Source organism: Pseudopipra pipra, chromosome Z (assembly GCF_036250125.1).
Source record: "Pseudopipra pipra isolate bDixPip1 chromosome Z, bDixPip1.hap1, whole genome shotgun sequence".
Taxonomy (NCBI): Eukaryota; Metazoa; Chordata; class Aves; order Passeriformes; family Pipridae; genus Pseudopipra; species Pseudopipra pipra.
In genome coordinates this window covers 54,942,207-54,966,857 of record NC_087581.1, presented here as the reverse complement: position 1 = coordinate 54,966,857, position 24,651 = coordinate 54,942,207, and the positions used below count along the sequence as shown (strand labels likewise).

Sequence of the window (24,651 nt, the reverse complement as noted above, 5' to 3'; positions counted from 1 at the left end):
TATAAGGGCCTAGGATTAAATTTGAATAGCTATGCAGCATCAGGCTGCACTTGGTATTTTTAAAATATTCTCCTACCCGCCAACATTTATTTTTTACAGTACAGTTAATCGCAACCACTTCAAAGTATGAAGAGTGAGTAGAAATATGCTTAGATTTTTAGTATGTTATTTGCGTGAAGAGGGAGGAAACCCCACCAAATCAGGAGGGAAAGTGCACAACTGCACAGAAAGACGTTTTATCATCTGTCATGAAGGAGACAAGAGATGATGAAAAACAGTGCTTTAAAACTTCAGATTGACAGTGCCTGCTGCTTAGACAATGGACAGCTGAAGACGAAGGAAAAAAAATCAGGGTAGAAGTGATGAGAGCAGAGAAAGCAGCCAAGTGTGCTTACCTTACATAGTTAAGCATCCTAAGGATGCTGCAAATTATCCATGCTTTTAAAGATGGAGTTGTTTCTCATTATCATTTCATTATGACATCAGTAGAAACTATATGGTGACTTAAAATAATTCAAAATTTTGTTTTCTGCTGCCTCCAGAAAATTTTTGAGTGTCTTTAAATTTCACTTCTGACAGTAAAGAAATTTTTCATATGCATCTCAGTTACATAAATCAGAAAGAAAATATCTCCCTTTTCTACAAAAATGCAGATGCAATTGAGAATGAAATGTGGAACTCTCCTGTTTTAGAACACAGGTTGATTCAGCAAAATAGGCAGTTACTTCCAGAGGACATGTTGACATTTATAATTTGGCTAGGCCTACCTAAATATTTCAGAGGAAAATTACCCTGAAAAGATAAATGAGAGTTTGATAAAACAAAACATTAAAGGAGGTCAGTTATGCAAAGTGTTAAAATGGTTCAGATAAGAGGGGAAAGCATTTCCTTTTTTCTTGGAAGGAATAATCCTGTTTAACACAGGGGAAAAGCTCCTTGATGTGGAGGCATAACACAGATCAAAGTGAGCAGGTGAGTCAATGCGTAATACTGCAGAAGAAAGGGGATGGCCAAATAAGAGAAAATTCAGGAATAGAAAGATTAAAGAAAATTGTGTTTAGGGAAAACCTAAATTAAGTAGTTTGCTATTCTGAGGAGTACAAAAGAGAATTCCAAATGAGGAAATACGAGGGAGCAGATACGAGGGGAGAAGTTTGAATGTTGTTTGCAAAGTTTTTAAATTTTACATCTCTTTCTGCATTGTGCCAGCACTGCAACATTTCATGTTTTAATCTTCCATAGACTGAATGTCTGGTAAAAAGCAGGGAACAAGCAAAACAATCAGTGCCTATAAAAAAGGCAGCAATTCTGCAATTAAGGATCTGTCATTTCACAGAAGTTATTGTAAATTTTTGTCTTCCCCTGTATTTGGTACCTTTTCTTCCACAGCTGATACACCATTAATGACTGAAGAGAGCAGACTGTGGAAATCTCACAGCTTTGTCCCATTTAAAAGACTTTATATTTTATGATGTGCACATACTGTTTAAGTCTTACAGCACTGTCAATATTTTGCAATGGAATATGCATATTTTCCAGTGGAATTAATAACCAAAATGTTTCGATAGTAAACCCATTTGTTTTCCCACATACAAAAAGTTTCATTCAGGTATGTTAGGACATTTATGACTCTGTTCAGATAGTGAAATACCAGTCCCTGATTTTAAAGTTGTAGATACATGGGTAAATATAAATTGTAGGTCACAAAGCATACAAACAGGGAAATACAAGTCAGATGTTGTCCTTTAAATCACTGGGCTGTGCACATAAACAACTGTGATTTCATGCAGACTTGCAGTGTTGAAACTTGTTAAAGAACAGCCAAAAAGAGAGAAATGGTTTTAAGTGCTGAGATAGACATTTTCATTCAACCATTGGTGTGACTCAAGGTCTTCCATTACCCTGACTCAGACAAGAAATGTGGAGGAAATGTAATGTAATGTAATGTAATGCACTTTCTGCATCTTCTGTTATAGACAGAATTCTTGGAGGTATTGGCAAGATACTGACATTATAGATATTCTTCTGAAACATGAAGTGACTTAAACAGGTAGAAAGGGACCCAAGCAGTACAATGGATAAGGTAATGAAGCTTTATCACCTGGAAGACTGACATCTGAAACCTAGAGTAATAGGAGTTAAGACCAATTGCAACCTAGTATATAGGAGTTTATTAACCTCACTGTCTCCAAAGCAACTGTTGTCCAGAACCTTTGATCCACTGTTGATATAAGAATCATACCTAGGTTACAGCATATCCTGGGGAAAAGCATGAATAATATGCTTTTAAAGGAGATATTAGTTGTCATGTAACCCCATCAGATGGGTATTTCTCCCAGAAAGTGCACTTCTGACAGATAAGCAAGCACGCAAGACTGGAAGGGTTAGAATAAACTTCTGTCTATGTGTGTGCTTGAGCTCCTGAGTAAGACCCTTGTGTGCACCATTTCAGCTTTATTTTCTATTTAGTACCTCAGTTCTCTCTGGTCTCTTTGAAGGCAGCTCATTCTGGGAAACAAAGAACTGTCAGCAAATCAGAGTCTTAGTTTCATTCTTGACTAAATGGGCTCCTTTGAGCACCTCGCCTTGGATCTGCTCTACTGTTAAACTAATAGTCCTTGGTAGGACAATTTCTGTATAAAAAGCAAAGAAGGCTACTCTCATTCTGGGCTTTCAGTGAGATAATTTAACCTGTAGCCTGTCTTTTGCTCACAGATATTAAGCAATGTAAAACTTAACTGTTTTTCAAGGCAAAATTCAATAAAAAAGCCACAAGTTATGAAAAGAAGTTCATCACTGAGATGGCTAGACCTAATATTCTGTTACTTTAAGAAAACAAGAATTCGGTTCGGTCATTTCCACTGCTATATATACTGAAAAATTATGTCTTGCAAGTCACCACCCTAAAAAATGTTGTCAGCAGGACTTATATGCACACAGATGCCTTCTAATCTGAATTGAAAATGCTGGCCTTAGAAGAAAGTATTGTGGGTTTGTTGGGTGGCAACAATATTAAAGTCAGGGACTCCTGCTCCATGCTAAACTGCAATATTTAGTTTTTCTTTGCAATAAATTTTCAAATAGTCTGATAGTGCATGGATGCCCAGATTGTTTTACTATGGATGATGAAGACACGTCTCTTCTGTATTTAGGTTGACAATGTCATGACAACACACAGAAACCAAGCAGCAAAAATAGGCACAAATCACTAGTTTCCTAGCTGGTTAGCTGGTGAGACTAGGTAGGCAATTCTTGGAAAAGGCAGCTCACTTAGTGTGAGATATTCCTACAGGACAGTAAATTTGCAGTTACTGCATTATCTACAGAGAACCTGCATCTCACACAGTGAGTTCCTCATCTATGATTGAGATACTATAGCAGTAGGGAATGGGTCTCAGTGCTCCATCTGAAGCCACAAAAAGAGTAATTATATTTTCTAAGAAAGACAAAAGAAATTATGACTTCCCAGACAAAATAGAGCCAGGAAGTAAGAAGGTTTCTGAACATTATCACGGAAGTTATAAACTGCATTGAACCCTTCCAATTTCCTGATTGCAAACTTTGGTCTGTATTAACTATTGTGGAATTGCTGTGTCACCCAGTACTGTTTTGCCTTCACTTTCTTCACTTGGACAATTGACAGAGCTGTACAATGATTCAGTGTGCATTTCCCAGTATTACCTGTTAATAGTGTAAATGGATATTTTCATAAGTTTATATTTTTTAGAGGGAAAAAATCCATTCTAAATTTAATTTCTGTAGCTGAATTTTAACTACAAACTATTTAGGAAGATAGGAGGAGAAAAGATTGGTAAAAAGTTGCTTTAGTGTCTATTAGGTGACTCCATCATATGCACCAAATAAGACAGAAAATATCTCCTTACTGAGTGTAAGCAACAGAAGGAATAGTGGTCTTAGCAGAAGTGTGCTGTAGATGGCACAGCAGAGGTTCAGGATGGATGAAATAACTGCCTAAATTGTACTCTTCTGCTTCAGTGGTAGGTCTGACAATTTTGTAGTTTCTATTAGCAGAAGCCCTACCTCATCTGATAGAGCTGAAAAGCAGAGTAGGATCTAAAGTTTTTCAAGGGTTCAGTGTAATACAACAGCTGTATTTGGGTTTTTTGTTCTGGTGTTTTGTGTTTCGTGTGCATTTTTTTTTTTTAATATAGCTCTTTTGCTTATGGAAGTTGTTCTCTGAATTACTGAAATAAAAAAAAAAAACAAACCTGGTCCTAGGATTAGATTTTATTCTCTGTGGAGTCAATGGCAAAGGCCAGCTGACTTCTTTGCAGCTGAAACTCAAAATATGGTTTGATTTCCTTAGCAAAGGAGAAATCAAGTGAGATTTGCAAAATTAAAAACTATCAATCATATCTTAACACTTACAGATGTAGGACCTAAGTACTAGACTAATCCTGTTTATTTGCATGGAATGGATAGGAGGCTTAACCTTCATCAAAATGAGAAGAGTTGCTACAGTCACTCCTGAAGTGCACTGGCACATCTACTTGGATGCAGAGAACTAATTACCATCAGTACACTTCATGCTGGAAATCTCAGAGTGTTTCCATGGGAGCTGTTTCAGCAACCAGCAGGCCAGCAGTTACATGATGCTTTCCTGCTCCAAATCTCTATTGCCAAATTATATGCTGTTCACAGCAACTATGCTGCAGGAACTACAGTTGACTTTTACTGTTTGAGAAGTTACCAAGCCTTTTTCCACTGCCTCTATAAGAAAAAAGATGACATCAGCATAAAAAAATATTAGCCGAAATGATTTTATTGAAGAAAAGTTTCTTTAAAAAAATTAGATCTTAATGAACTTTTAACAGTTGGGAAGGGCCAAAGAAAGCAAGTGATAATATGCTGCTAAATTCTTAAAAGTTCACCTGATTTAGCTAATATTTAATTCAGATCACAGTGAAATGTATGCTAGTAAACAGCTGCAGGTGGTGTTTAATTAGCATACAAACTCCCTGAGCCTGCACATCCAGCTGTAAAGCACAAGGTTTTTTGCAGCCAGTATGTGATCAAGTCAAACTTTTCCCAGAGTAAACTCTTCCAGAAACATGGACAGGTTTGCTCCAGCCTTTTTGGTCAGAAAACTGAAACCATCAAACACCAATGGATCATATTTGAAATCCAAATAGAAAAGAAACTGCTGAATCACTCAGTAGCTTCCCAACTTCCTGTAAGTAACCATTAAGATGAGTCGAAGCCCTGCACTAGTGTGGCAGTTTTGGGATTTGACTATTAGCCTTGCAAGACAGCCTGCTCATATACTGTGCATTTTGGGACAATTTGGATCCATCTCTATCGGAAAGAGAAGCACAATAGCAAGCACCTTCGTGATGCAGGTTGTCTTAGTCTTAGCTCAGTGCACTCAGCTACTTCAGCATGACACCTTCTTGTTTCAATCTGACAGCACCAGACTCGCAAGTTAACACATTAAGGCATCTGGAATGATCTATTACTATATATATATATACTCAGCAACACAAAGTAGAAGTAAGGTTTACATTATCCTGGAGAAGCCATCATGATTGCTACAGTGACCGTACACTGTGGTACAGGAATAACAGAAAACAGGAGAAGCAAGTAAGAAATATTCATTACCTGCTGACATGAACTAGAGATGGAATTTTACAGTTTCTCTTCCAGCAAGAAACTACTTAAATTTTATCTGTTGCCTCTATGTGTAAATGAGTTCCAGGAATGCATGGGTGCACACAAAAACTTATGCCCACTGACCAGACTTTTCATTCTGCAACTCCTTCTTGTAATGCAGTGGTAGGTAATGATACTATCAGTTTGCTTATTGCAGTCACTGAACCCTCAAATATTCCAAAGTTAGCAGAAAAAGGTCATGTTAGTAATAAGAAGACAAACTTAACTAGAATGATTTACTGCTAATATTAATGTGCCATTTTATTACTAGGGTGCTAAGATTGGCCCTATTCTGATTCACAGCAATTTCCATTTTCTAATAAATGGATGTAAACTTAGGTCTATTCACTCTCAAAACACTATTTTGAAATAATTAATTTTATAACAAATGTCTCTCACTGCAACAAGTGTGGTTGTTTTCAGGAATATAGACCTTTCTGTCTTGCCAAAGTGGCCTTTCCCAGTGCCTGCCCAATGAAGCTCCACAGATGGGACCCATGCAGTTTGTTGGAAAACACATTCTGGCTTCTGAGAAATTCACATTGTGATTTGTGAACAAAGCACTCCAGCAGCATGTCAATCTAAGCTGCAAAATGAAGTACTCTAAAAAGAATAGAGCAGCCTGTATTTGTCAGAAAACTCAGACACCAGAACTACTATCTTTAAGGGAAAATAATAGGGCTAATTTATTTACTAAGATAGAAATAAATACTCCTTTGCACAGCTGAAAACAGACTTCTGAGCTATCACCCAACTCAATGTGTTTTTCAGGGACAATCTGAAGTCTTCTAGCCTGCTACTTGATGGATTTTCTTCCTCTCTTCCACTTGACTCCAGGGCCAAGAGGGGCTCCACTGGGGAATGTCCCTGCCAGACTGAGTTCTCTTGCAGTGTACTCACCTGTTATTTGTATTTTGACATCATCAAAGTAATGAAAATAGAATGAAAGATCAAAACTCACTCTTGAACATTGTGTCATTATATATATATATATATATATATGTACATCAAAAAAAAAATGTTACATATAGATTCCATCTTATTGTAGCTTTGGGCTAATTGATATGGACTGCAAATGACGTAAGCAAAAAATTCTTCATTTTCTTAACTAATCTCTTTTCTCCATATATATTTTTTTTTAGTGGCAGGAAAAGTATCATAAAATGGGCTGTTTTAGCTTCTCATGTGCTACTTGCAGGAGATAGGAACATGCAAGAAAAATGTTTGTGGTGCTTTCTGAAAAGAGTGTGGACTGGGTTTTACAATTCTACTTCCTGCCTGCTTAACTTTGGTGAGCCTTTATGCTCCTATTCTAGGAATGTCTTGGCAGAAACTATTTTTAAGAATTATATGTAAATGTGGCAATACAGAATCTCCATAAATAATATATAAAACACTATCCTACCCTTGCAGTCTACAGTTATATATACATATATATATTATATACCTGTACAGTCAACTTCTTTTAAAATAGATTTTTATACCATAGACATCGTTAAGCACCTTCGTCTACATACATTTCTGAACATAAACTCTGTTGTTTGTAGTGTCAGCTCGATAAGTATATAATTTTATAAAAATTATTCATTAAATTGAGAAGTGAAACTGTCTCTGTCTTGCAAATCTAACAGATCTAGATTTCTTCTATTCTCAGGCCTCACCTTATCATTCAGCTTGTACACTCAGATTTTATTCAACAAACAAACAAATAAATGGAACATTACACATAATAATAATGATGCTACCTGGGAATACAATTCAGAGACCATTCCCTAGGAGTGAAATCCAAAATGTCAGAACTTAATAAATCTGGTGAAAGGAGTAATTTTTGTTACGAATATGCTTTTTCCCTGGCCACCACATTTATTTCAAATTTATAAAACAGACGCTATTCTTTTTACACATTTTAAGCAGGTTGAGTAAGAACAATTATTTAAAAGATAGCTTTTTCTTTCTTTCCAGAGATTAACTTGCATTTTTTTTGCCTCTCTTCATCTGTGATTCAGCTGTATTGATGTACTTTACGAGCACCCTCCTGCCTTTACCCTGTATGCACTCAATTATTTGGTGGCACACTGTAATATGACAAGGCACTCTCCTGCACTATCTACTTTGTTCCCTATCAATTCAGCAGCCACAAAATCAGACAGTCAGGCACATTGACCATAAACTTAGGGAAAATAGCTGTGATCAATTTAACTGCTGCTGAGCTCTCTGAGACAATCTTCTGCATCTTCTTTCTATCTGTTGAGGGGTTGATCAAACTAACGATGAAGTGAGTTCATCAAGCACTGTTTTGTCTTACATACAACCAAATCAGAAGGCCAAGCTTGAGAAATGACAAGAGTTGGGACAGATGTGGCAAAATGAAACATCTGGTTTTGTAGGAAGAGTGAAGTGACCACTCACTCCTGAGAGTACTTCACATCAGCAAGGACATCCATTTCCTGTAGTTATGCTCTGTTCAGCATCATGAGTACATGAGTATCATCTTTCTTTTATAAATACGTACAAGGCTGTGAAATTTAAAGGACACCATTAGCCTACCAATCACACCTCAGACATAAAATCTTTCTAGCATACGCAATGTTAAAATTACCTAAGTAGAACGGAGGCGCTTGTTGAGAAACAATTGCTCTAATGCATTCTCTTTGCTTATGGTTGGGTTAGTGTTATAAATTCAAATTCAGAAGACCTAATCTTGGGCAAAACATCTCCTGGCAAATGACTCTTCACAAGACGAGTAGGTAAAGAATGTCAGTGGTGACAAATGTTGCATATCTGCAAAGAAACGTTTAAAAATTGCACAACCTCACTTGGAATAAAAATCTTGATGTGAATACTGAAGACAAAAACTTCACAGTTAACTTAGCAGTACCAGGGTTTGTTCAAAGCCTGACAACCATTTCTGGATTTAAATGCCTGGAACAATCCAGAATTGCATTTTTTCCACTCTTGGTAGTAACTCAATGTCTGCCTCTGCTTTGTATCTTTCATTCCTTTCTACATTCCTGTCTTTATGCCTTTCCTCATTCTTGCCTCCCTTCCTCATTCCTTTTTTCTATCTTCTCTCATTAAGTATGTTTTATATATCTGCATGTGGAAGACTGGTTTACAAGTAGGTCTTATATGTACTTCTTTTTATTATTGTTATTATTGTTACTACTGTTATTATTAATATTATTTTTATTATTTTACATTTACAGAAATGAGCATAAAATAATTAATGCTGTTTCCCTAAGTAGGTATTCATTTCAGGGCATTTTCATCAGCCTGGAATTCCCAGAATCTCTGATGTGAACCAAAAAAAAATCTTAGAAGAAAGATTAAGTTATAAAATTATGTCTATTCAGTCAGCTTGTGAAAAATAACCCCCCCCCCCCGAATTAATTCCCATGTTTTTGCAGTGTGATTTTGCTTCAAAAATATTTCTGCAAAAGCAGCCTCAGGGATCTCCCAGAAACTGTTGAAAGATCTTGCGTTCTTCAAGAGAGTACAAATGTGCGTTAAAGGGATAACCTTGCCACTGCAGAACAGGAGCCTCAGAGACAACCTGTTTTCTTTTCCTGTCACATATCTCCATAATAAAGTAATAGCCCTACTGATACCTGTGCAACTCTACAGCACCTTTAAAATATGATCCCAGTGACAGTAGATAATTATGCGGCCTTCTCTTTTCCATAGTTGATTGAGGTAGAATTCTAGTCATGATATGCCTGAGGATGATTAAAAAGAAGTAATATACACACCCTACTAACTGGGTTCTATCCTGTCAAAGGAAATGTAGAGGAACTTAGAAAGTTTATATTATTGTATTAATCACTTTAAATGCAAAAATATCGAACAAAGAAAACAACAGTCAGCATGATATAGTACCATTTTAGAGCCTAGATCACATTGATCAGATTTGTTATATTCTTTTTTAGGGACCTGAACACTTGGTCAAAACAATGCATTGAGCTCAACATACCAGCTCCTTCTTCTTCATGCACTCCATGAGGATAATGAAGAGGTGCTGTGCCTGGGTTCGGGTGTATGTGAAAGTCTTCTGTATGGTAACTAACAACTGGTCCCTCAAAGACTCGTTGATAAGTCTGAAATTCAAAATGAAAAAATTAAGTATAAAACTAGACAAGAGAGAACATTGTAACTTCAGACAAGGTTTTTATTCAGGGGTAAGAGTCAAACAACAAATCACTGACGGTTGTTTTGGACAGGTTTGAAGGACGGGAATTGCTGAAACCATCAGAGATAAATTGGAAAACACTGTTCTAGAAAAACATCTTGGCTGTGCTGAGGTAGCTCATCTCCAAAGTTTTTATATCAGTTCCCACATATTGCATGACAGAAGGTCATTCAAACTATCAGCTCTGTGGGATTTCCTAACAAAAACAAGAACCACATTGACAGTCTGGATTTGAGGGAGAGGTGAACTGAAGACTCCGTTCTGTCAGTGAGTTAGCAGAATTCAACTCACAGTTAATTTTATGAAAGTGGGAGCATTTGTATTGTCAGTGTTTTTGATTTTAGCTTGAAAATCCCAACAGTTTCAACTCACCCTACTGATGCTAGATGGGACCAGGTAAGAAATTTCTCTATTCCTTACTCTACTTAAAGAAAACATATTGTCTTTTTTCATGCTGATCATCTAGGAGCTCAAGAGAACCTCTTTTTATATTCCTCCTCAGTGATAATTTCAGTACTTGCACAAAGTGACCCAACAGCAGAAATAAATAGTAATCTTATATGGAATATTAGTACCTGATCCCTACCTATTGATAACAGTCCTTGGGACTGTTCTGGTTGAAACACTGATGTTCTCAATGTCTTACAAAATAGTGGGCTCTAGTTTAAAATATGTATCCTTTGCTGTAGGAAAGCACTACAATTTTCTCACTCAAAAATTGTAACTGAGTGTTTCAAATTAGCTCAGTTGGAATATTTTATTAGATAAGCCATGGTAGGTCATCTGGTGAAACAAAACTTAGAGAATCTCCATGTCTCATATTTTATGACAGAAGACAAACAAATACTTAGCCCTGAAGCTACTACACAGAAACACTAGAAGCAGCACAATATCCAAAAGCCGTTGTTAGCTTATGGCAGCTGCTTTGGCAGAACAATAACCAAACCCCTGTATTTTTCATACTATTGGTAAAAGTTGCCTGTACTTCTCTGCAGCAAGGAAGCGCAAAGGACATTGCAGGATATTCATTATACAATCGAATTTCAAGTATCATTTAATTATCTAGTCTTTATACTTACAGCAAACACGTTGTTAGAAGAGACAACAAATGGGAATGGGAAAGAAGTATAGACATGCATAGGAGAATATAGAAGATCTGGCACATAGAGTGCATATGTTGTCTACTCTCTAAATTTGATTTTAGCTGTAAATATTCCTGTTGAGTAGTAATTCAACTTCACAAAGAAGGCTGTAAGGCATATGTCAATGTGTTTGAATTAAAATGAGTTTACATGGGGTTTTAGACCATAATGTATGGAGCACTGTTCTTTCCATGCTTGACTTCTCCTGTTGTCTTCTACTATATTACAGACTCCTCTTGAGTGATGAGTCTACCTCTGTACTTCCCCTTTTCATCAAGGCCCTGGCTGTGCTATTTCCTGGGAAACTGGAAAGGTGGCAACAATGCATCTATGGCCATACATTAGGTAAGCATTCCTTCCCCATAGCATGACCTGCCTCCTTCACAAAAAGGCAACATATGATGAGTTACAACCTCCAACCCTCTTGGTGGACAGCAATAGAGCTGACAGCAGAGGACTTTCTGAGTGGGAGTTATAAGAAAGATAAACTCACCTCCTGCATAGGAGCAAGGATGTTGCAAGCACATGGGAACATGAAACAAGATGTCAGAGTACAGGTAGAAATGTAGATTCACTCCATGTTAACGAGAATCAGCTTGGAAAGACCGATACCCTGAAAAGCACTAACATGCTTTGAGTTGCAGATTAGTAGGTCATATATGATATAAATTCTGAGTTTAGGCTCTTGGAAAAAAATCTGTTGGAAATTTGCTTTAATCAAGAATGCTGATTTCAAACAAAATGGTGCTATCACTGTATATGTAAGTGGTTCAGAACTATGCAACCTTCCATCCTTCAAATGAAGAAAAAAAAAGAGGTTATTCAAAATGAACACGTTTCCTAAAAACATCAACCGGAGAATCTAAAAAGATTCAAATAAAGCTCTAATTTCCTTTGGAAATTACCTATGGAAGTGAAGTACATGAAAGATTATAAAAAGTATATGAAAAAATATATATGGAATTGAAAGAATCTCAAATTAGAGAATTTCAGAAAACATTTCCAGAGATTCCAGAGTGAAAACCATCCTCTTTTCTTATAATAATGTCATTTTCCTTTAAAAATGTGTAGAATCCAAATCTGAAATTTCAATTCAGAAACTGGATCTCCCTCAGGCTAACACACAGAGCCTTATTAAATGCTTTTCTTTAACATCTCATTGGTCTGCAAATCTACAGCAAGCCTGTTCAATGTCTTTGTGAGATGAAAAACTTGAATTGATTTTAATCAGAAACAGAAACAATAAAGGCAATCATTCTGTTAAAACAATCATAGTTTTGTATAAACTGAAATCAGTCATATCAAGACTAAATCACATTTATTCCTTAGGAATCTATAAATGTTAGAAGGTAGCAAATCAAAGTTTCAATTGTGCAACCCAGCTGGGACAAATACAAACTGTGGCATGCTGTTAGAGGCTAAATCTATGATGCAAACACTAAATTGAATTTGTGTAAAACAAGTAACTTCAGAGACTACTGTGAGCAAAACGACCGGGACTTGAAGGTCGGATGATGAATTATCTACTATGCAAACAAATCACTTTTCTTGCACACCCACCTTAAGCACATGTTTTTTCAAATCACAGGTTTCTACTTTTAGATTTGGGGAAAGGAGATGGCTCTTTGACTCTAGAACACAGGAGACTCTTGGCCACTAACTTGGGTACAGTATATTCAGGAGTCTCTATCACAGATTATGAATCTAATATGCAGAAGGTTCCATAGGCATAAAATTCCCACTTTACCAGACTCAAGCACCACAATTATGACTTCCATCAGAGTTGGCATTTTTATCATCTTTCTACTAGGCTTCAGTTCCAAAAATATTTTGCAACATGCTAATAAAATTCTCTTTGGGACATTTTGATGGCATGATTCCCTAAATTCCACTTACTTTGTCATGGAAAAAATACTGCTGGTAACTTGCTCCTGACTAAACAAAACAGTTTAACCTGTTCTTTTATTTCCTTTCTCATATAGTTCAAAACTGATCATTCATTCCCTAATTACCTAAGACACACCCATTATCCTACCAATCCAGGTCTAGTCAGCCTTTTTTTTCTTTCCTGGAACAGCTGGATTGCTGATGGAATATACGTACCTACTGTCAAAAATCTCTCATCTGAAGTAGAACTATATACATTTACATCTATTTTCAGAACAAAAATTTACTCTTAATTGTTGCTAAGAGGTGGAGGTTTGTTTTGTTTGTTTGTTTTAAGAAAACATTTGTTTTGATACATCAGATTATTATAATTGAGCTGTATGGCCTTACAGTAAAGTCAGGACCTTGAATTCTAGGAAAAAGAAAAAACCTTGTAGCTGCTCAAGGAGTCAGTCAGTAGGACCCCCGAAACTGCCCTCAGTGCAGCAGAACTGCCCTTGCAAATTGCCCTCAGGGAGCAGACCAGAGCTGGCAGATCTTTAGGGACACTTTCCGTAGAGCATAAGAGCCTGCGATACCCAGGTGAAAGAAATTGGGCAAGGAAGGCAAGAGACTTTCATGGATGAGTAGAAACCCGCTGGTTAAACTAAAAAGAAGGGAATGCACCGGCACCGGAAAAAGGTACAGATAACCTGGAGAGAGCATAGGGACACAGCTCAGTCGTGTAGGATGGGGTGAGGAAAGCCAAGGCAAAGATGGAGCTGAACTTGTCAAGGGATGCAAAGAATAAGAATGGCTTCTACAGGTGTGTCAGCCAGAAAAGGAAGGTTGAAGAAAGCATTTACCCCACCTGGTAAGCAAGGCTGGCAAACTGGCAACAATGTACGAGGAAAAGGCTGAGGTACTCAACAACTCAACAAAGCCAAGTGCAAACTCCTTCACCTGGGTTTGGGCAACTCCCAGCGTCAATACAGGCTGGGGGATGAACAGATCAAGAACAGTCCTGTTGAGAGGGACTTCGGGGTGTTGATGGGTGAGAGGCTGGACATGTGCCAGCAATGTGCACTTGCAGCCCACAAAGCCAACCGTATCTTGGGCTGCATCAAAGGCAGAGTGGTCAGCATCAAGAGAGGGCATTCTGTCCCTCTGCTCTGCTCTGGGGTGCTGTGTCCAGCTCTGGGATCAACAGTACAGGAAAGACATGAACCTGCTTGAGCAGGTCCAGAGGAAGGCCCCAAAGACGATCAGAGAAACACCTCTCCTACGAGGAAAGGCAGAGAGAGTTAGGGGTGTTCAGCCTGGAGAAGAGAAGGAGAAGACTTCAAGGAGACCTTATTGAAGTTTTTGAGTACTCGAAAGGTGTCTGTAGGAAAGATGGGACAAACTTTTTAGCAGTGTGATAGAACAAGAGACAATGTTTTTAAAACTAAGAATGTTGATTAAGATTAGATTTATATGTAAGGATTCATATTCTAAGAAAGAAGATTTTTTACAATGGAGATGATAAAACAGTGGAACGAGTAGCCCAGAGATGCAGTAGGTGCCTGGAAACATTCAAGGTCAGGTTGGAGAGGCCTCTGAATAACTTGATCTACTTGAAGATGTCCCTGTACATGGCTGCCGAGTTGGATTAGATGACCTCTAAAGGATGCTGTCCAATCAAAACTATTCTATGATCTTATGAAAGAAAAGGCAATAGAGACAATATAAACAAAGTGACAATCTATTTCTGTCCAAGATATACTGTATGATTAAACAGCAAAGCAAAACTTTCTCCATTGCTTTGTCTTATGCAGAAGACACAAATGACATTATTTTGGCCTACACTCCTCAGAAAGAATTTTTTTAAAATCCATGCCTAATATTTGAGGAGATAATAGACATTCCACTTAATCTTTCAGACTCATGGCATATGATTTTGTAGTGAGCACTGGAGACAGTTTGAAAGATCTGGTCCATAGACAGCTGCCTAAATTATGCAGAAGGTACCAAGAAATTACTCAGCTTACTACTGAGAATTTTATTTCCTTTTAGTGAAATGTAGCCACCTAGTGCATTCTTAACACTCTGTTCAAGATTCTTCAGACCAAGGCAATATGTGCTCCCTGATATTAAAGTTCTAATAAACTTAAAAAAGCCCACCAGTATTAATTCTACATATATAATATTCATAATTGCTGAAACCTCAGTGGGAAACTGTATATGAGCCTTGCCTCCCCTGGGAACTTCAATGAAAGAAGTGAGATAATGAGACCTCAAAACTGATTTACCCCCAAAGACATCTTTACTTCAAGGTGTGCTTCACCACTCCTTCTAACACTCCTGGTGGTACATCACATACCTGCTGCAAGGCAGCGCAGGCACAGCTCTCTGTTGTGCAGGCAGCCTCCTTCCACTGCAGCCCAGAGAAGTCTTGCTCACAGTTACACAGTGTACTCAAAGACCGCCCTCGGGGAGTGAAATGTTTGCCTTGTCACAAGAAAAGCCTACAATCAGGCCTTAATATAAGGCAAATTCAAGCTTATCTCCTATCTTTTCAAGGATGCACAGGCATTGACAGTGTAAAGGGGTACTGCACCTTGATTGATATAAGAAATTGTTAGTTTTTCTGCTATGTGGAATGTTTTAGGAAGAGTAAATTATGAAGAGGGAAGGCAAGCACATCACAATTCTTTGAAACCCAGTACAAAAGGACCTGTTGGGCAGATATGCAATTGTCCAACACTCTTAAGGATTTCTCTAAAAGGATAGATTGGCACCACACTGATCAAAATTCAAGCAGAGAGATGTGTTTGTCCTCCTTCACCTCCAGACAGCTGCTTTCTCCCGGAAACAAATTTTCAAATAAACTTTAAAAATCACAGAACTCACAGTAGTGCTTAGTACACACGTGCACCCATTCTTATATGTAGAGAAGGAATGAATTCTTGTTGGGCTGCAGTGAGTGAGAATTTAAGACTGCAAAACCAGCACAACAATATCAACACACATGTGAGTTTGTTTCTGCCATTAAAGATGTGGGTTTTGAATGATTTAAATTAGATACCCAGTAAGAGCAGTTGGAAGATACACTGTATCTCAGAGAAGACCCTGATTCTGGCCAGCTGCCAGAATTTGACTTTATAGGTTTTTGACTTTATAGTCCAATTGCACAGTGGACTGCAGAATTAGACTCTGCATGCAATTTGGATGTATGACCTTGATTTAGAGTTTAATAGACACAGTTTTGTATAACCTACTTAGATTCCATCCAAAAGAAAAGTTAGTAGCTAAACTCAGTTAACACAGCAATTATTTGTTATACTCCTGATATTGCTAAGCACTACCCAAATGTAGGTTATGGGGGGAGAAAAGAATAAAATATTTTTCTGATATAAATTACATTGGCATTTCACTTCTGGGTCACTGCATGTTAGACTGATGTTTTCTGAACCAGAGTGAACACACAGAAATTCCCACTGGCTAGCTTTACAAATTTCATAGCTTGTGCATTCTATTTAGTGCTAGGTGAAAAAAACAAATAGTTTTGCAGTTTGATAATGTTGCAGTAACCACCTGGAACAGGACCCCCACAGAAAGAAGACCAACAGTAAGGAAAAATAATACCTTTCACAAAGGAAGACTTGAGCATCTCAGGTAAAAAATGCCTGTTCTGCTTCTATTGATACTATCAATCGCCTTTCTTAAAGATAGGAGTTTGTGATGATGAAATAGAACCATAAAATCATACAATCATAGAATGGTCTGGGTTGGAATGAACCTATAAAGATCAGCTAATTCCAACCCCCCTGCCATGGGCAGGGACACATTTCACTAGGTCAGGTTGCTCAAAGCCCAGTCTAACCTGGTCAGGAACAATTCCAGGGGTAAGGCATCCACAGCTTCTCTGGGCAACTTCTTTCAGTGCCTCATCACACTCACGGTAAAGAATATCTTCCTTACACACAATCTAAAGCTGTTTTCTTCCAGTTTAAAGCCATTGTCCCTTGTCCTGTCACCACAGATCCCTGTAAAAAGTCTCTCTCCATCTTCCTTTTAAGTCCCCTTTATATATTGAAATAGATTCGTTCATTCTGTATTTTTTGGCATGATGACATCAAAACACAGACAAGGTTGGTGCAAACTGTATACATACGTAGCAGATAAATGGATAAAACATATTTGAGTAAGGTTATGTGAAATGTGTTATCAGTGAGGTCACTGAAAACAGAGAAAAAAACTTCTCAAAGATACAATGAAACCTAGCACACTCATATGTATCCTAGATGCAGCACTGGACTGTGCATGAACCTGAATATAAAATAGATCTAGGTATTTGTTAAAAACTGTCTTTTTCCCAGTAGGACTTCTAGGTTGAGTAAGTTAATGAACACATCTACTTTAAAAACACATAACAATAATTGGGCTAGAGCTCAGTGCTTACAGATTTATATTTTATTATTTGCTTAACTCTGTTGTATCTGTGAATACACATGTTCACACAGTCTAATACATACAAAACCAAGTTCCTTACCAGGGAATCTCAACCATAAAATTACAGCAACTACTTCAATAAAAAGCATAAGTCTTAGTTATAAGAATCTGAGGAGGTTTTAATTACTCTTTCATATTTTGTTCTGAAATTATTAAATTTTCCCTTATTTGTTATTTCTGAGCAGTAGACTCTGGGTTCTCCATTGGGAGCTTTGAGAGGACAAAGTCCATGATCACTGCAGAACACCTGGAAACCCTCTGAGGGTGACTGTGGCTCTCAGGTAAGGATGAGTTTAGGGCAGCCACAAGCTGCGGGCCAAGAAAGCTTCAGAATTTTCCAATGAGAATGCTTCTACCCTTGATCTATGGTGCCTGCAGCCTTATTTGCAACTCACCCTTTATGAGGGAGGGTCAAGCACTCGTTAACAGGTGCCTGGAAAAGGATTATCAAAGAATCAGACCAAGAGTACAGCCAAGCTTGTGCAGTAGCTTGTGCAAGAGGATGCAAAGAGGGTCTCAGATGAATTTGTTCAAGCATAAATAATCTCAAGTGTGGTGGTGATATGATAGCTATTTTCTCCAGGTATTAGAGTAGCTGTCCCTGTCAGAGTAGAGGCTTTGACGCCAAACAGATGGAGCTTTCAGCAGTACATGTGGCTCTACGAGTCTTGGGCTGCAGTCTTATCCTTGATGCCAGGAGAGACGGCCTTCTTTACTGTAGGTCTGCTGTCTTGGAGGAGCAGTACCTCCAAGGACAGGAGTTACAGAAGGAAGTGCGAAGCCTACCCACCATCAGTAAAGTTGAAAAGGAAATAGGATCTTCTCTGAAATGCAACAGCTTGAAGAGCCCTAGTCCCCAACTGCAATACAGATGTAGGCAGTGTCCACACTTAGTACTTAGGTAAGTGCAACCTCTGTATAAAACAAAGGATAAAACCTGGTAACTGCTGGCACAAAAAGTATGGCTCCTGCACCACTTAAAAATTTTTAACTACAAAACAGGCTGAAGCGGAACCATATGAAGAGGAACTCAAGCAAAGGATCTGTGCCACCTGAATCTAACCTGTGCAAGACCACCAGGAGGAATCACTCACTGATTATAGTGGGCATCTCCTGGCTGTAGGGGACAGAAGAACTCATCTCTTGACCTGGCCTATCAGCTAGAGAGGCTTGCTGCCTGATGGGGAGACTGCTGAAGCTTGTCTAACCCCCCTCTGTTTTCCTCGTGGTCACCAATGATACTGTAAGGGGAAACCTGGAGAACAGGTAAAGTGACTGTGGAACCTGGGAGCAGCAGTGAAGGGCATGACTGGTGTTCTCAATCTTGCTGGTCAAAGGAAAGGGCATGAGGAGGAGTACACTGATAATATAAGTAAATAGCTTCCTGCAGAGGTGGTGTTAGCGACAGGGTTCTGTGACCATGGGACCTATCTGCAAAGCAGTGACCGATTGTGAGAGATGAAAACCACCTCACTAAGCAGGGCAAAGTTACCTTTGCTAAAATGGCTGACCTGGTAAGAAGGAGTTTAAAGCAGGAATACTGGGGTAGGGACAGAGATTCCTCAGCAGCCTTGTTGGGAGCATGATGCACAGGGTTGATGAGCCTGGACTGATGTGATGGGAAGGGATCACAAAATCAAAAAAATAGGGCTTAAGAAGGTTCACACACATCACCTTTAGGTAAGCAAGGAAGTGTCTACAAGATACAAGCTTTTAGAAAAAGACAGGTTGGGAAGGCGATTTGGACTTGCCCTTTATGTGAGAACAGCTGAAGTGCATGGCCCTCTGCCTTTGGATGGATGAGGAATCAACTGAGATTCTGCAAAGAAAGGCGGGACAGGGCAAAATACAGACTGGCACACAAGCAGTCATGTGTGAGTATAGACAGGTGTGCAGAATCATATTCAGTAGGCAGGACAAATACAAACTAGCTTATATGAACATGTAGGACTAAATGAAGCCTGAAGACAGTAGTACATTGTATTACAATAAAAGCATCTCTAAGCTGGTGAAAGCAGTTCCCCATGCCCTTTGACAGAATCCTTTGACCTGCAAATGCAAGACACCAGACATTGTACTTGTCTACGTGCTATATGTCATGGCAAGGAACTATACAAGACAATTTCTATGCCTTTTTTATTATGTAGACTTTTGTTAGTGGTGCTTTAAGTCCTTATTTTGTTTTGTTTTGTTCTAAATGCCTTCAACATTTCACCCATATCAATGATAGCAGTTTCTTTTCACTACATTGTGAATAATTTCCTGGGCTCTGTCTTACCATCAAATTGAATCTGTGGATAGAGAAAGAACATACATTAGGAAATTACTTACCCTCCTTCCTCAGAGTATTTGTGCCCAAAAGCAAGGATGTCAGATGCCCGGCCACTGCCATCACATATCACAACGGGTACAGGAGGAGTGTCTCGCAGGTACTCCAGAACAATGGAGATAACGTTGGGACCTCCTTCCACAATAAGGGCCACCACTGGCACCCCTTGACCAATTCCTGGAGTAAAAGAAAGAAAGAAACAAAACAAAACAAAACAAAACAAAACAACCAAGCAACCAAACAAAAAACCATACACACACAAAAAAAAAAAACAAACCCAAAAAAGAAACAAAAAAATGCAAAGCCAGCAAGGCAAACAAAACATAACAGAAGACAGAAGAAAAATATATCAGACCAAATAACTGCATTATGACTGTACAGTGTTATGCTAGAGAAAATGGCATTCAGGAAATCAGATATTTTAAGGACAGAAGGGATCAGTGTAGTCATCTTGTCACTTCCAGTGTATAAACCAGTATTTTCTAGAATTATCTTCTGTTTTAAATACAAGAGTTATGCATAAGTAGGTCTGATTTTTTTCTTTTAAAGATGAAATATTGGTTTGGAAACATAGAGAAGCTACTGTATTTCTTCCTAACATGTTCATAATCATGATTATATCATGCTTGTAGTCTAGGTTTTGCATGGTATCAGTTTCCCATCACTGGGTCTTCCAATAGCTTTGCTTGTTGTTTTAAAATCAGCTCTATGATATTTTTCTTGCCATATTTGATCCACTTTGAGGTGGTAGATGGATAGCCCTTTAACCTTCTCTTTGATAGACTGTACACATTCTGTTACAAGTCAGTACTACACTTGTTTTTCAGTTCTATTAGGTCTCACAGTTTTTCTCTGAATTCTCTCAAAATTTGCAGCACATTCCTTGATTTGCAGACCCCACACTGGGGACACTACTTAGAAAGCTGAACTACTGCTAAACCAAAGGAAAGACATCTTTATTTCAAGCACTTGTGGTGTAATTGTATGTGAGTCCCTTGCAAAAGTTGCAGTTGCCAGGAAGGTTGTATGGATTTGTTGAAAGCCAACCTGACACCAGGTTGGTGTTAACATACCTGAACAAGCTTTTATGGTATTTACTTCTTGACCGCTTGAGACTGGGGACATTTAAAAGGACTCAGGTGATAGAAGTAGTTGAACATTTTCTATTAGCATTTTTTTTCTAATAGAAAGGGTGTTTTTCCTTTTAAACTAGCTTTTCCTAAGAAAAAATACACATTTTGCACAAAATTTTGACATTTCACTGGAAAAAAAATAAAAATAGTGTCCTAGACCATTAATGGTTGGTTTGGGAAAAGCTGCTTGAGGACAGATAGCAGGTGTTAATGTGTCTGCCCAAGTTTTCATTTAGAATGGGTTCGATCCCCAGAAGCAAAGGTAAGCCTGTGAGGCTAGAACATTAAATCTGGTTGCACCCTCTAGAAACATTCACAGATGAAATGATTTTAAGAATTTGAATTACAGTCAAAAATGAAGTCACCTGTTCTCGAAGAAAGAAAGAAAAATCCCTAGTTCTTATATGCAACAGCAGAATATTCTACGCACCTCCTAAACCACTTTGCAAACAAATACTTTGTTTCCTGGAGTGACTCTCAGCATACCTAGTTATGCCTCTATCTAGTGTTAGTTTGTGGGTTTTTATTATATAACTTAAGTAAAGTGTGTGGCGTTTATATTAAGAAAACTACAAGTTATAAAATGTAGGCTAATGAAAGAGAGTAAGAAGGGTAGAATATAACAAGGTGATTAACGGAGTGATTTATACAGAGCTCAAGGTTTTTTTTTTCCTGTTACTTCTAAAGACTTCCTTGAATTGCTGCTCTGCTTAATCTAGACATCTTCCAATAAGATAATATTAAGAAGTATTCTCAGTAACAGTCAAATTGGGTCTGCATGACATTGAAATTAATAAAAATTGAGAAAGTTCACAGTACCAGATGCAAAGTCATTTACTTGGTGTTTAATAAATTCTGCTGTAAACTGGGAACTCATCAGGAGGAAATAGTAGAAAAGAGAAATATGTGATTCAGTTGATCACAAGAGAACTGTTTTTGGTGTAGCAAGACCACGAAGAGAGGTTTGATCCTGGAATACACACAGCAAAACATTTTTAGCTGGAAATGGGGGCACTCTAGTGACATTGTGTAAGCCACTCATCAAATTCCACACAAAATACTGTATGTATCTATGCTCATGCATGTTCAGAAAGAACAAACTGGAATAAAAGCAAGAAAAAGCCAAAAGGAGTATATGGGGAATCAAGACTTCATCTTATGAGATTCAATGAATTTGGCTCATCTTCCTTAGAAATCTGAAGGGTGAAAGACACTATGTCTGAATATCCCTATGATATACAGCACATTAGACATTAACAATTTTACAAGGAGTTCAGAAGACTTCTGGTTATCAGAGGATTGAAGTCTATACAGTCCTCTTGTAAGACTAAAAGGGAAAAACTTTCTGAATTTGAAATGATGCTCAATAATCATTATAGTCACTGTTGCCTTACATATCTCAAACTCTTCCTAAAGCAGGTTCTACTGAAAGTCTGCTCATTCTCAGTATATTCTACTAGATATCAATCAGCTAAAGAATTCTAATAATATAAATTATGTTTAGTCTAAACTGTGGAACTATTTTGGGCCAATGAACTGGTCATTTGAGAGCATGTCTAATATTCCTCTTGCAAACTTTGATTTTCCTTTTTTGTTCTTTTTTTTTTTAAATTGTCACACTCACAAGAGGTGCATGGCATCATGGCATGCAAAAGACCTCTGCAAGTGTTCCAGTTGTGTTTCACTGTGGTTAATCAGATGGTGGTGAGGCTAGTAAAATAAAACAACTTTTCTCCAAATTCAGTCTTCAATGAAACTTCATAGCTTTGAGATAAAAAAAAGCTCATGTGAACCTTGATTTATGATATAAAATTAAGTTTCAGACTGAAGTGTAACTTTTTCTAGCATTCTGTTAGATTTCATTGTGAAATAGAAAAGATATAGACACAAAATTGATTTCCGTATCTCATTTTCCTTCAGGAAATTCTCCCTGAGTTTCAGCAAATAGATTTTTTTCTTTTTAGATTTCATTATTCTCTATAAATAATTTTGGGTTGGAAAAATATACTTTTCTTTAGTTTGGAGGGCAAATTAGGCAGTTAATTTCTGGAATTAGATGTAATATTTTAAAATCATTTAATAATACTTTGTTAATATTTCTTCAAAGCACTTCTGGCTTTTCAGGAGAGCCCTCTAGACTACAGTTGTCTGAATCAGAATGCTATGAACTTTCCCAGATTTATGATGGTTAATTTCTGAGCAACGATGATATCCACAACATGAATTCAATAGACATGGTGAAAAAAAAAGTCATGTCTACTTGAGTACCTTAGAAATTTAAAAAAAGGATAAATGGGAATTACCCCATTCTCAGCTTTATACAATGTTCCCAATCACATTTAAGTGATTTCACTTTATATTCAATTCAGAATAAAAACTTAGCTACTTTTACCAAAGATGTCTGCAGCTCAATAACTCTCAGGCAAAATGGAGAGCAGATTTGCATTAAACTTTTAGATGGTTTGAGACCAAAAATTCCTGGATGCTTCTTTGCTGCTAAGTATTAGAAATTTGGAAATAAATGCAGGGGGTCTGTAGAAAAATTGCACTTGACTGACTGTTCCTGATTAGATATTAACACTGCATTTACAACTATTTTGAATACATGAAATTGAGAAATGATGTGCTTTGCCCTAATGTAACACCGGGACAATTTGAAAAATGTTGGCTTATGATACCAGCAAGACAGAACCTCTGACCTTGGGAAGAAGGTAGCTGACAGACTTCTCTTTAACTGGTAACCAAAGTATTTTTCTTTCTAGATCTCCATATCTCCTCAGAAATAAAAAAAATCATGAATTCTCAGTAAGAGGTCTATTTCAGCTTGTGCATGCACATTATACAATAGTCTGCAAAGAGGGGGCTGGCAGTGGCTGATATATCCACAGGGAACCTTTTGTTTCAGCCACTTCATTTGGAAAGATAATGTCAGGCTGTGAGGTGAGATGCTAAATGTGAAGGAAACACATTCCTTACAATATCAAGGACATAATTATAAAAAGAGTTTCTTGCTTGAGTTGAGATTGTCAGAAAGGAGGCAATGCCAAAATAAAACCAAATAGCACACATCCAGAAGGTAGGTACTTTGTGCCAAGCACTAAAATGGACAGTCCAATAAATCAACAAGGAAAAAGTCTTCCCTTCATTTTTTTATGGAATCTCATACAAAATTGCCCAAGTCTGGCTAAAACTATGATAGCACTCATCTTGTTGAGCTATGCCCAACAACACTGCTATTTTCACTAAGCAAGTACTCTAAAAGTATACAACCTTAAAAACTGCGTGTTTCACATTTTACTAACAGAAAAGAGAGCAGCACCAATACACTCCACAGAAATATTTTCATTCTAAAATTGCAGATAATCCTGTGTGGTATAGGACAAAGCATTATTATCAGGAAAGACTCTCAAACCTGTGTTGTTTTCCAAACACGAAAAAAGCACAGTTCAATTTCACAGATCTGGGTATTTTTTTCTGTTTCTTACAAGGCACTAAATTACATGTTAATTGGCTTTTTTTTTTTTTTTTACATCCTTTGTAGAGAAACCTCTTTTAAGTGAAAGTGCATTATTTTTAAATATCTGAAAAATTATGGAAATCTGATAGCTACACAGAGAGTTTATTTTAAATTTACTTAGTTCATTGTTGTTTCAGCATTTCTAGGATGAGCTTTGGCTTCAGCAAATCTTTTTTCCTTTTCCTTTTGGATGATGGAGAAACATTCTTGTTTAACAGCATATCTGTGGACTTGATATTAGCTGTGAATGCTGACTATTGTGTTATCGCTGTGACATTTATGACTTAATAAATTATGTTTCAAGATAGTAAAGA

General features: G+C 37.6%; 1 protein-coding gene across 10 annotated transcripts in view; it reads right to left on the bottom strand.

The window, feature by feature from the left end:
- The window catches only part of LOC135407823 (transient receptor potential cation channel subfamily M member 3), a 413,117-nt gene that overhangs the window by 78,892 nt on the left and 309,574 nt on the right, over nt 1–24,651 (bottom strand). For 9 of the 10 annotated variants that reach the window (XM_064643199.1, XM_064643194.1, XM_064643198.1 and 6 more), the window contains exons 7-8: nt 19,690–19,864; nt 9,641–9,764 (exon numbers count right to left, since the gene is read on the bottom strand). In XM_064643199.1, the coding sequence (XP_064499269.1) occupies nt 9,641–9,764; nt 19,690–19,864 (299 nt within the window). Of the gene's footprint in view, nt 1–9,640; nt 9,765–19,685; nt 19,865–24,651 lie in introns of those variants that run through there. The other variant, XM_064643204.1, reaches the window with a different exon arrangement.